Consider the following 12341-nt stretch of genomic DNA (forward strand, 5'->3'; position numbering starts at 1 on the left):
CATGCTCAGGCCTTTCCAAGTGCCACTCTGGTATTTCAGTACCTCCAGCCCCAAAATATGGACCATGTCTTTTATAATCATGCTCAGTGTTGGCTTCTTTTAATGAACTTCATAGCTGGTTTCTATTACTGAGCACATGCTGATTTTAGCAGCAGTTTAATAATGGACAGTGTATTTAATGAGATTTCCTTGTATACAAATGTAAGACAAGGGGCTTCCCCCACCATGCTGATTGGGGGGAAAAAACTTGTTTTTTATTTGAGTAAATACAGTGTTATTGTCCCAGGAGTCTCTTGCTGTCACATGGGTAAGAAGAGATGAATGAGAAATGAGTCAGGAAAAGGGGGAAAAAAGTCTACATGGGAAAAAACTATCAGTATCTGAGTTTTGTTCTACTCCAGCTTATTCATCCCATGATTTGCCCATTTTACCTCAAACAAAAAGTACTCACCTGTTATCATTCTAGTTCCTACTCTAGTCTCTTTTTGAGAACCAACGTTATTGTCAGCTCTCATATGCTTTACAGAACTATTTACTATGAATTTATTTCAGCTACAGGAATAAAGTTCCCAATAATAACCTCTATTTTATATCAACTTCAGCCCTATATTAATAGAGCATTGCCCTATACAGTGACAACCTCAGCCTTCACACTTCATATAAATATGTACACAGCAAAATGAAGGTGTGATTGCAGCATGGTTAGCCATATGCACACTAGCTGTAATGTATATAACACAGGGAACAGTAGTTGTGAAGATGTTGTGGCATACGCTTTGGCATAGTCTGGACCACAGTATAACCCTACTGAGAACCTGGATAAGTACTTTAAATACTACCCCACTCTGAAGGCCACATTGCCATGTCTTTTCACTTTTTGTGGTGTGCGTATATATATTATATTGTGTTAGGTACTATGCACCTATGCATGCTATAGTTGCACCATAATTATGTTGGGTAGACCTACTCTTGGCATTTTTCCACTTAACATTAATATTTTAACTCCACTTCTGCAATTGTACTCTGAGATGGGACATTTACATCTCTGTGTAGCTACATTGAGTTCATTAGGTTTCTACACAAGCTCAGGGAGTCCATTTGTAACAAAGCAGTATGGAAGATTCATGTCTAGTTTGTTCTCCCTCTTTTAGAACTGTATAAAACTGCTGTTAAAAGTGTCCTGATATGGCACCTTGTCACTACTTCAAATTTAAAAATTATCATGAAAAGAATATTACAGAAAACTGTTTTAAGAAACTGTCAGTAGCTTTATCTTTTTTCCTTGAAGAATAGTTTATATAAATAATAATTAACACACACATATTCTACTATTGACTATAGATCTGGTTGAGCAAAATTTAGTGAAACAGACAATTCTGTGATTAGAGCTTCATTATAAATCTGACAAAGGCAAAAACAATACTCTGCATAGCCAACATATAATGCTTGAATACTCAGTGGGCACATCTGCACAAGATGCTACATTGCCGTAGTGACGAGTTACGCTGCTGTAGCAATGTAGTGTCGGTGGGCATGAACTATGAAGCCAACACTACTGCACAGTAGCTTGTTGCTACTGTGCAGCAGCATAGGAAAGAACCTGTGTAGTGGACTACGTGGTAATGTCAGTTACTGAGAAGTAGTATTTGCATAAGAGAGTACTGAATGACTGCGCAGTATCAAGGCACAAAATTAGATTTTTGCAATATGACAGTTACATCTTATCTGTTGTGCCATTTTTCAGAGACAGGTAGGAAAGGATACTCATGCTGCACCATTCACAGGTTAAAGGGGTCACTGTTATACCCTTGAATACTCAGAGCCATACATCAATCATTTGTTACATGTAAAGAGAATCTCAGACTAACAGCATACAACATTTCAGGTCAGCAGTGATTTCTCTTACTGTGGGTATTCACAAAGATAGAGTCAAGATAATGCCTTCAAGCTCATTTTTTTAAGTGGCTTAGGCATTTCATTTATTTCTCCAAGGTTACCTCATTACAGTAACAATTCTACTTGTGCCCTAATCTCAAAGAGGAATATAAGGAAGGACATGAAACCACAGAAGGGAGGCAGATGGACAAAATTTCAAGAGAGGAAATCTGTTATCCAACTGAGCAATCCCCAATCACTATCCCATACAAGGTTTCCATTGACAAGCATGTAAATATATAACCAGTTCCATCCAGGATACTGAGGTCAAAAGAGGGGCCTGCACATGTGGTGGTGGTACCGTCAGCTAAGCACTCTGTTATTACATATTCAAAGAAAATAAGAACGTCATCCCATCATCCAATGAAAATATGCAAGGATAGATTATGGAGTATTATCATTACGCAGGTTCATACAAAGGTTCAAAACTAATCATGGCCACAAATTTGATTTTCTGTTTTTGAAGAAATTTCACAATTTGGGTATTTCTTATTTAAAACAGAGGTGGGGGAGGAGTTACAGCAGACCAACATTTGATCCCACAAAATTAAATTCCAAAGGAAAAGATTTTGGGGCCAATGAAAGTTTTACTAATATTTAAAAAACAAAAAACATTTCATTCTTATTTCCTCTGAATGTATATATAAACAACACTTTTGTTTTGAACTCCCTTTAAAAATGTCCCATTCTAAAAATATCAAAATGCTGCATTTTACCATTATTGAAATACTTAATTTAAGGGTTGTTGTGGGGGTTTTTTAAACAAGCTTTCACTGAAAACAACATGTTTGAACCATCATTTTTTCCCCCTACAAAAATGCAGATTTGTCAAAACGGATATTTCAACCAGTGTTCTTTGAAGGCTACAGCCAGTGGAACCAGTAGGAAACCTCTGTTCTGGTGTTTAAGCAGTCCATTCCTAGCTTGTTTAGAACTCTGTAGGCCTCTGGGAAAACATCAGTTTTATGTATTTGTAACTACTCTTCCTTTTGGGAACAGAGTCACTCAATTCTAGAAAGTTTTATTTTGGGGAAACCTTTTCAAACAGGTTTCTACATGAGTGGGGAGAAAAACATTAAACAACTCCTTTAGGATGCCAAAGGATATTCCTCCGAGCATTTTTCCTCCTTAATAGAATAGCCGTTCATCCCTGATCAGAAAGAGACAATTCCATTCTGTATTTCTTCCTCAATAAAGGCGAAATAATGGCAGCTAGGCAAAGAAAGCAATGACAAAACAGAAAGATAATCACTCATAATCAGGAGGTTCCCCATCCTATGATCAAGGTGCACTAGCCTACAAGAGTGATATTCTATTCTTATTTGGTCATCTAAATCACCATTAAGTCAGTAGCAACGCAGACGCCAAGCAATAATAAAGTGCCAATCTAAATGACCAAATGGGAACAGAATGTCACCCCAAGTGAGTAAACCTAGTTTGAGGAAAGGCAAAAGGAGTTGGCCAAGACAGGGGTCATGGCTGAATTCCTCACCTATGTGTGAAAAGAAGAATACCTTGCTTTTACAGATCAATACATCCACCTTCTCTCCCCGTCCATCTTCATATATCTTTTCTCTACAGAAAATGAAGAGTGGGGCCAATCTGCCTCCCTTTACAAACATGGTACAGTGACTCTCCATGGGATATGGCCACAGCAAGGTTTACTATGTTTTCCATGAATCATGGCTTTGCTGCTTCAGAAGCATGGATTTCTTGCAGACCGAGAAGAAGGAAGTACTGACAATCAACATTGTGGGTTGTGAACCATACGGTGGGCTTTACTATACAGGGATAAAATTGCTTTGTAAGAAAATAACTGCTGTTTTGGGTGAATGAATGATTAAGATGGCAATGCCATGTAGCTCTCACTCGCATAGTAGTTTGACCTGCTAAAGCTTCTCAGCCATGTTCCCCTTTGGCTCTGGATATTGGGTTTACTGCCCCTGGGCCAAGCCCATTCTGAATCTGGCATAAAAACAGAAGTTAGTTTCTAGTCATTGCTCACAAGCAGATTGTTTGCTTACACACCAGGGAATAAAACTTCATTCTTTGTCACGCTTCATATTAATCCTGTTTTCTAAGATGATGAAAAGGTCAGGTCTCTTAGGCTAAAAGCTAGTGTTTGAGGTACTGATCTGGAAGCTAAAAAATTTAAGTTTTGAGGCTCAAAGGCACCGCTCACAGAGGGAACTTTCTGGTAGAGAGGCCTAGTCCTGAGTATCAAATATGCCCAAATTATAAGAAATTCCTAAGGTTTCCCAGAAAGCCATGTTGTACTGGTATCAGTTAATAGTGTCTGAAATTAACAACACCCCATGGTAAAAAACTAGTATTTTTACCATGATAATGAAACTGGTTGTTTCACTGAAGGTCTCAGGGTAAAAATGTATACAATTTTTAGATAATAACCTGATTATTACAGTCACAGAGCTACTAATACTACAGTTTTCAATGTACTTATTAAAAATCTAAGTTGTCATGGTAAGATTAATCCTCTGAAATCCTATTTCCCAGTGCCTTTACATTTATCCCACTGGGATTTGAACAAGCCTTAAATTCATACTTTAAGGCTAAGTATAGACAGGCAAAAAGCTTGAGGCTGAATCGATTCAATCTTTGCAGGTTACTTTAAGCTGAGTAGATTGAATGGATACAGCAAGTGAAGAGACATTCACTTTTGATTCCAGAAATGCAGCCACATCTGCAGTGGCCCAGGCCAGAAGCTGGGGGTAGCAGGTGGCACTAGAGCACATCTCTCTCCTTGGCTGAAACAGACAATTTGGGCTAGGGCTAGCCCATCCACCCTACAAAGGGAGTTTGCCGGGGAGGCGCAAAGCATCCTCTGATGCTGGGGGACTGTGAGTTAACTTGAATGTGGAGGGGATTTGGGACAAAAGTTCAATAGACTGATTTAACCTAAATCAGTTCAGGCTGATACTACATCCATTCAGGTTATTTCTTAAACTGGTTTCAACCATTTTGAAAGTGGTTTCTGTGCACTGACTTTCTGTCGTGTTACAAATTTGAACTGGGATCTGAACATTTATACCAGTTTATGTGCAATTACTGTCCCTAGCCTAAACAGGTACTGGACAATGTTCTCGATTTTGAATTTTCTGAGATTCACAGCACATACCACAGTTCTATCTATAGCTGTGGGAATCATAACATAAAATGTATTCAACAAATCTGGCCTTTACCTGATTACATATAGTCTCTGAAGATTTTCTCTCAAATTTGTTCTTTAGTCGAAAATGTTTGATAGAGATTTTCACAATTAAATTACAGGTTTGTATTTATAAGAGCAATTCAGGAAGAGTATTAAAAATTCAAGCTGTTTTTATCAGCCACACAGGTCCCATTATACATTTCTGACATTCGAGTGATTGGGTTTAAACCCCAGAATCAGCTTTCTGATTCAAATACCCACAAATATGATTCCAAAATGTGTTTTCAGCAAATATTAAACAGTTAACATTGTTTCTGTGAAGTCGTACCAATTAACATATTTACTAGCATATTTATGGAAAGCAAACACAAAAACGGTGCAAACAGCAATGTGAATCAATTTAAAGATTAAAATGCATATATGAAACTTTATCATTTTTTAAGTTATTTGCCCAACTCTAGTTCTGATCTTAACTCTACAGATTACCTGCACTAAAAATGAATCTGCATCAGAAATGTCAGAGAACGATGCCAGCCTCAGACACATTTAACTCGGCTACATGGGCCCAGGGCTGGAAGAATGAATTCTGAAAGACAAACAATAGCTCACATGATAGAGTGCGATCCTGAAACCTAAGAAAACCAAATTCAGTTCCCAGCTCTGCCACAGACTTCTGGGTAACCTTAGGCAAATCTCACTATGTCTCAGTTTTTCATCTGTAAAGTGAGGTCAGTGATTCTTCCCTAATGCACAAAGGTACAGTGAGGCTAAATATGTTAAAGTATGAAGGCTGCTTACATGTTACAGAAGTAGGAACAATGGAAGAGCCTAAAACAGACAGCCAGCCTACAGGACCCTTGCCCAAATACAGTACTACCAATTTGTGTGTCCCCCCGCAATGATAGAAGGAATGGGAGTGTGCTACCTATGGAAAGGAAGATGTTACAATCCATGGGACTGCCTTGGGTGCTCTCTACTGAGTTTATATAGCAAAGAATTAGTTAATTTAATCAGTAGTTTAACTATAGGTGTGTGGCAGGGGCACCCACAAAGTCCACATCCTGGCAGCACTGCCAGACTGGAAACTCTGAAACACTTCCCAGCTTCTGTTGTTTTAAGAGCAACAAGCAGGGTGGGCAGAGCATGCACAGCAGCAGAAGTTCAGCTGGGACTGTTTAGAAGTTCCTAGCACAGGTAATACTGCTGTGTGCCAACCTTCCCCTTGCCCCACCAACCCCAGAACCTGCGACCCCAATTTCCTGTTTTCAGAAATCCTGCACCCCCCTTAGATCCTGCAACCCCTACCCCTGCTCTCAGAACCCCATTCCTTCCCACCACCCCTGCTCTCCCACAACGTTTGCCCTAGGTGCCAACTCAGCTTGTCGTGCCACTGATTTTAATTGTTATAAGCAGTTGCAATATATCACTGCATCATTATTTATTTAATACAGGAGCACCAAGACATCAGTTCGATATTGGATCAGCACTGACATAACCTTATGGTTATAAGTTTGACTATATCAGAAAATCAGCCTGATGTGGCTGATAAATGCCCCTGGGTGCGCACTGCAGCAGTGCAGCATGTAGGTGGTGAGGAGCACAGTCTGGCGGCATGGAGAGCTGCATGCAGCTGGTAAGTCTGTTGTGGTGAAAGGGGAGGGGAGAGGTAAGGGGTTTGAGGGGGGAAAATAAACACCCCCCATTGTGAGGGAGGGAGTAGGGCTGGGGTAGGCACTGCCCAGTTGGGGTGAAGCCAGGGCTTATCCAGGGAATACGGGGCAGGGGAGCAGTTCCTGCCACTGAGCACACTCACAGAGGGCACAGCAGGGCATGCACCTCTGGATCTGCGCAGGGCAGGGCAGGATGCAGCTGCAGGCTGGGACCAGGAGGGGCTATGGCAAAGTTTAGGGTGGCTGCAGGCCCCCCATAACCTCCCTACCAGCGCTGCCACTGCCCACCCCAAGAGCAGCATAGCCCAGCCCCCTTGCCAGGAAGAGCCCAGCACGGCCCCCAGCCCCAGCTACAGCTCGCCCTGCCCAGACCTGGGCCACATGCCCTCCCCCCACGCCCTCCAGGGGCGTGCATAGCAGGAGGAGCTGCTCCCCCTCCCCACACCCCCCAGACAAATTGTGGCTTCGTCCCGCATCCTGCCTTGCCAGTGCCTACCCCAGCCCCAGCCCCACCCCTACTGCCTCCCTCACCGTGGGGGACATTGATCTGCCCCCCATGCCTCTTCCCTCTGCCCTCTCCTTCCACCACAACAGACTTATCTGCTGCATGCAGCTGTAACAAAAATTGGATCAGCATCAGCCAATATGCCTCATTAATAATTGGCTGTTGGTATCAGCCCCCCAAAATTTCTATCTGTGCACCCGTTATTTCATAATTTCCCTTCTTCTATTTCAAACACCTGATACTCCCTCACCCATTTTCGAAGACATTTAAGTTTGTTGAACAATTGGTTTTTCATTAAAAAAGACACCTAATTGGCTCTTGTATGCCGTGTTGAAAACAGCTACAGCAACCAGACTAATTCAAAGGCTATGCAGTATTCAGAATCCTCTTCAGTACACTGGTTCATACATAAAGTATGTGTGTTAAATTACAGTAAAGTGTCAACTTGAGTACTGCTCCCCTCTAACAAATATCCCAAGAGCAGGAGCTCAGTCCTCATCTGCTGTTTAAAAGGTTATGAAGTGACAGGTTGCTAGGTACCTCTTGACAAAAAAACAAAACAAAACAGGGAATCACCTACTGCAGAACTTGAAAAACAGGACATAGGAAATGAACAGGTAAAATCACATTAGACATGCTTTAAATTGAGCTCCCATTAATAAACAGTTTATACAGATGGAAAATAGTGCAAAGGGCTAATATAGTGCTTGGATTTATAAACATCCAGTCACAAGTAGGAAAAAGGAGGTCTTTTTACTGCTATTTACAGAACTGATAAGACCAGTATAGAAATAAATGAAAGCAATTCTAGTGACCATATTTTAAAAAGTACACAAAACTGGAAAGGCTACAAAATACAGAAATGGCTGGAAGACTAAAGAGAGAGCATGTGAGAGCTCAATCTGTTCAGCTTAGCAAAAACAAGATTGAGAGCTGATTAAAGTGTATAAGGACCTTCATAAGAAGAAAATACCAGGTGGTATTAAGGACTCTTTAATCTAGTGGAGAAAGGCATAACAAGACCCAATGGCTGATATCTGAAGCCAGGCAAATTCAAAATGAGAAACACCAGAAAACAAGATGTTCTAAAAATAAAATATTTAAAACGTTCAATAATTTATTTATAAGCATAACTTATAACCATTTGTAGCATCATCTTGGTGATGTACTTAAAGCTATAAGACATACCTCTCATACCCACAATACGTTTATAATATCTATTAATCATTTATAAAGGGAAACCTTTACTAATAATGTTGTAATTGTAATTTTCATCAAAAAATGATGGTGCAAATCTGGTCAGCTTCTACTATTAAACCAAATTTGGGCTATTCAGCCTAGAACATCAATTTTCAAGCAACAAGCCCCTTCCACGTTCAGTTTATTGTGTAGCCCATAAAAACTTCATTCCAGAATGAGCTCATACAGTGATTAGCCATTATGGTGGAATTGCTAGGGATCAAATAAAACTGCATAAACTCATGTATGTACCTGGCATGTGATTAAATCAAAGTGAGGTAATGAATACTGAAGAATATTCAGCTCTTCTTAACTTTATTTTACTTTGAATCCAATTTTGTTTTCAAGCAAAGCATATATTTCACATCCAGGACTACAAATAAAGAAGTTTAATGTAAAACAAAGCTGCTTTCTGAATCACCAGACCACAAATAATATCTCAGCAATATTTAAGTGGCTGCAACACCTCATGTTAGGTGAACTCAAAAGCCACTAAACACATTTTCTTTACACCTTAAAAAATATCTATTGATTAAGGATAAAATGTTCCACCACCATTTTTAAGATACAAGTAGCTGAAAATAAGGGTGATATTACAATATTTCTCACCTAACTGAAATGTCACAGTTGAAATGCTCAAATACCAGGAATCTTATTTATCAGAATTTAATTGGCAAAGGTGTTGGTTACTCCAAGTCACCAATATAGAGCTGCAAATCGGTGTACATTCTAGATTTAGCATCTTCATCTATAGACAGGAGAGGTCAGAAAGACTCTCACAAACACTTCTCTGAGCCACCCAGAAACAATGCATCTCAACTGATTTTTATATATTGAGATACTCAAGATACAGATTGATTTCCTGTGTTCAATATTTGTTTCACCTGCCATGCACTGATAGATTGAAAAGCTGTCTAGTTCCACTGTAGATTCTGTAGGTGGCTCTGCACACTTTTCTGAGAAGTTGATTTGTAATCGCATATAGAATTACTTAGCAGACCTTCCCAAACATGGTTTTTACAACTGTTCCTATTACAACACTAAACAAAAGAGAAGGGGGTAGAGGGATGATCTTCCTGCTCCCTTTAACAATGAAAGAATGCACCTGAAAATGCAACAAGATCAGATCTTAGTCGTGTTCCCAAGGACATTAAGAGGGTGGATCCAGGATTTTGTAAAGGAGACCTACATTTCAAGGATGGCTGAACTTCTGCTCTCACTTGCCCTCTCCTCCTGCTAGGCTGGGCAGACCACACTGAGGGAGCAGCAGCACTCCCCTCCCAGTCCCCCACCTTCTACTACCACTGTCTCCAATGTTTCAGGTGTCCTGGGGGCAGGGGAACTCCAGAGCTACTCCTGACCTGCTCCAGCCCAGCTGCACAGGGAACCAGCCTCAGCCTGGGAAAGCAGCAGTGGTGGCAGGTGGATAGGTTCTTCCCTTCCTGAGCCTACTTCTGGGTTGGCAGGGATGACCGAGGGCAGCAGGCAGGAAGGAGGAACCCGTCTGCTGCCACTACTGCCATCATTTCAGGCTGAGCCCAGCTCTCATGCCACTCAACTGGAGTGGGGCAGGAAGGATTCTGGAGCTTTCCCATCCAGGAACAGTGGCAGTGGCAGGCAGGGGAGAGGGGGAATTTGAGGGGAGGGGATGTGCCAGTGGGCACAGAGGGGAGGGAATTTCTACCTGATCTGGAGGTTTTAAAAAAAAAAATCCTCAGCTGCTGGTTTCATGGCATGAACTAGAAGGGGAATGTGACTGTGCTACTGTACCCTTTCCCTCCCCCCCCACTCCTGGATCTGCACCCAGGCCTAACAATCTGACAACTGATTAATCACAGAAGTGATTAATCTGAAGCCCCATTAAAAGATGTAAGCAGCAGTTGCTGGCAAAGATCTTGCTGTGACACCCCCATATTTTTGCAGTCTGAACTCTTCCCCAGCACCCAACCCTTGAACCTGATGATACTCGGGGTCCATTACAAGGCTCACCATTTTCTGAAAACAGAAGAAGGAAACAGGAGATGGAATTTAACAGTAAGGGGAAAGAACTGTCGGGAGGGCAAGATTTAACATTGAATTATATTAGATTCCTGCTGTTATAACTTTAAGCTAGGTCAAGAGTGTCTAAATCATATGAATAGTTCTCCTTTTTAAAACACTTGTATAAGCTAAAGAAATAAATATTTAAGGACACATCTAAAAAGATTATTATGATTTTTTTTTTAAATCTTATTTTATCTACCTCCAAGACATAAGAGACAGTGACATGTCAGAAAGCATAGAGAAGAAAATGAATAACAAATAAGTTTTACAGATTTTTTTTTCAAAGCACCTAAAGTAGGAAGGGGAAAAAAACAAACACAATTGAAACCATCATCTACATCTGTCAGAAGGTAGTGAGGACTACTGTTCAGAGTTATGCACTGAAAGCCATTTCCAGGACATGACAACAGCAGCTTTATTTAACTTTTAATGACATCTGAAATCCTACCACGTCAGCTTCCATTCCAATCATTCAGCAGCTCCCATCTGCCTTTTCCACCCCTCTTACCTTCAAAACTCCCAGCAAACAGGTAAATCCAGGTTATGGCTGGAACGAAAAGGAGAGTCAGAGAGGCAGCCAAGAATTTCCGTCTCCCTCTGCAGATCCCCAGCATTCTCTCAGAAGTGGAGATTCCCAACCCGGTGCTGTTCCTATGTTGGAAGCATGTAGTCCACAGCCTCCAACATATTATTCCCTGAAGAGAAAAGATGGCAGGGTTACCAGTTTATACCTCTATATTAAGTCCGACGCTCCCCATACCCCTGCAGAATTAAAGAATGAGACTGAAAATGGGTCGCTGGCATTGCAAAACAGTTCTCATTTCAACATTCTGCACTGTTAATATAACAACAATACAAGTCTTAGAAGTCCCCTAAAAGAGAATAAATCAATAAAATGTATCAAATCAGCTAAATGCACACTGAGCTCATCTCAGAGTGCAACATTTTTTGTTACCTTTTGCACAGAAAAAGATTCCATTTTCCTTTATGTCATTAAGTGGGTAATGCCCTCTGAACAGATAAGAGGGCCGCGTCAATCTAACTCTGTCTAATAAGAGCAGGACTCACAGCAGTCCACTGATGGGCTAGCTGCAAGGTGGTGAAGAAAACCAAATCAAGAAAGGTAGCGTAGCAATTACAGTGGTCACTAAAAGGACTGCTGATGTGTACATATCTACAAGGAAGAAAGAAATGCTCAGTGGCTAACGGAAGAAAATGAAAGGAAGAACTAGCAACTTGTAGAAGCTGTAGACAACCATATTTCCTCACATACAACATGTACTTTCCACCCAAAAAACATCTGCTGGAAATTGCAGTGCGCACTTATATGAGAAGTATGGCAAGAACAGTTACCAGGTGAAGTAGAAGTAAGCTCTGCATGAGACTCATGGACTGCAGAACAGGCTTAGCTCCCTAGCTGCTGCTACTCAATTACTTACCACAAGGAAAGATTTTTCTCCATTCTGCCTTTCAAAAACAAGGTGCGTTTTTCTGGGGCATATTGTATGTGTGGAAATGTTATATGGAGAGATAGTAGCACACAGGAGATATTTTCTTTAGAATCCTTAGGTTTATTTGCTGGTTTGAGGTACTGATTACATTTCTATCAGGTCATGATCTCAAATCCTGGGACTCCTGCCTGTCCAGAAAAAAAACACACATGTTGATCTGTCAACTCTCTAGCTGACCATTCAGGTTGGGTGCAGGTGGCCAGAAACCTCCATCCTGGCCTAAACAGCTACCCACTCCCTATCACCAGAGTGCCTGGCCAGGGCCAGCT

At 41.0% G+C, this 12341-nt stretch overlaps 1 protein-coding gene across 2 annotated transcripts in view; it reads right to left on the bottom strand.

The window, feature by feature from the left end:
* The window catches only part of LARGE1 (LARGE xylosyl- and glucuronyltransferase 1), a 297653-nt gene extending 286401 nt beyond the window's left edge, over window positions 1-11252 (bottom strand). For both annotated transcript variants that reach the window (XM_019544811.1, XM_019544812.1), the window contains exon 1: window positions 11070-11252. In XM_019544811.1, coding sequence (XP_019400356.1) covers window positions 11070-11175 — 106 coding nt within the window. In that variant the 5' untranslated portion in view covers window positions 11176-11252. The remainder of the gene's footprint in view (window positions 1-11069) is intronic.
* Window positions 11253-12341: the final 1089 nt, after the last annotated feature.

Source organism: Crocodylus porosus, unplaced genomic scaffold, assembly GCF_001723895.1.
Source record: "Crocodylus porosus isolate Cpor-Errol unplaced genomic scaffold, CroPor_comp1, whole genome shotgun sequence".
Taxonomy (NCBI): Eukaryota; Metazoa; Chordata; order Crocodylia; family Crocodylidae; genus Crocodylus; species Crocodylus porosus.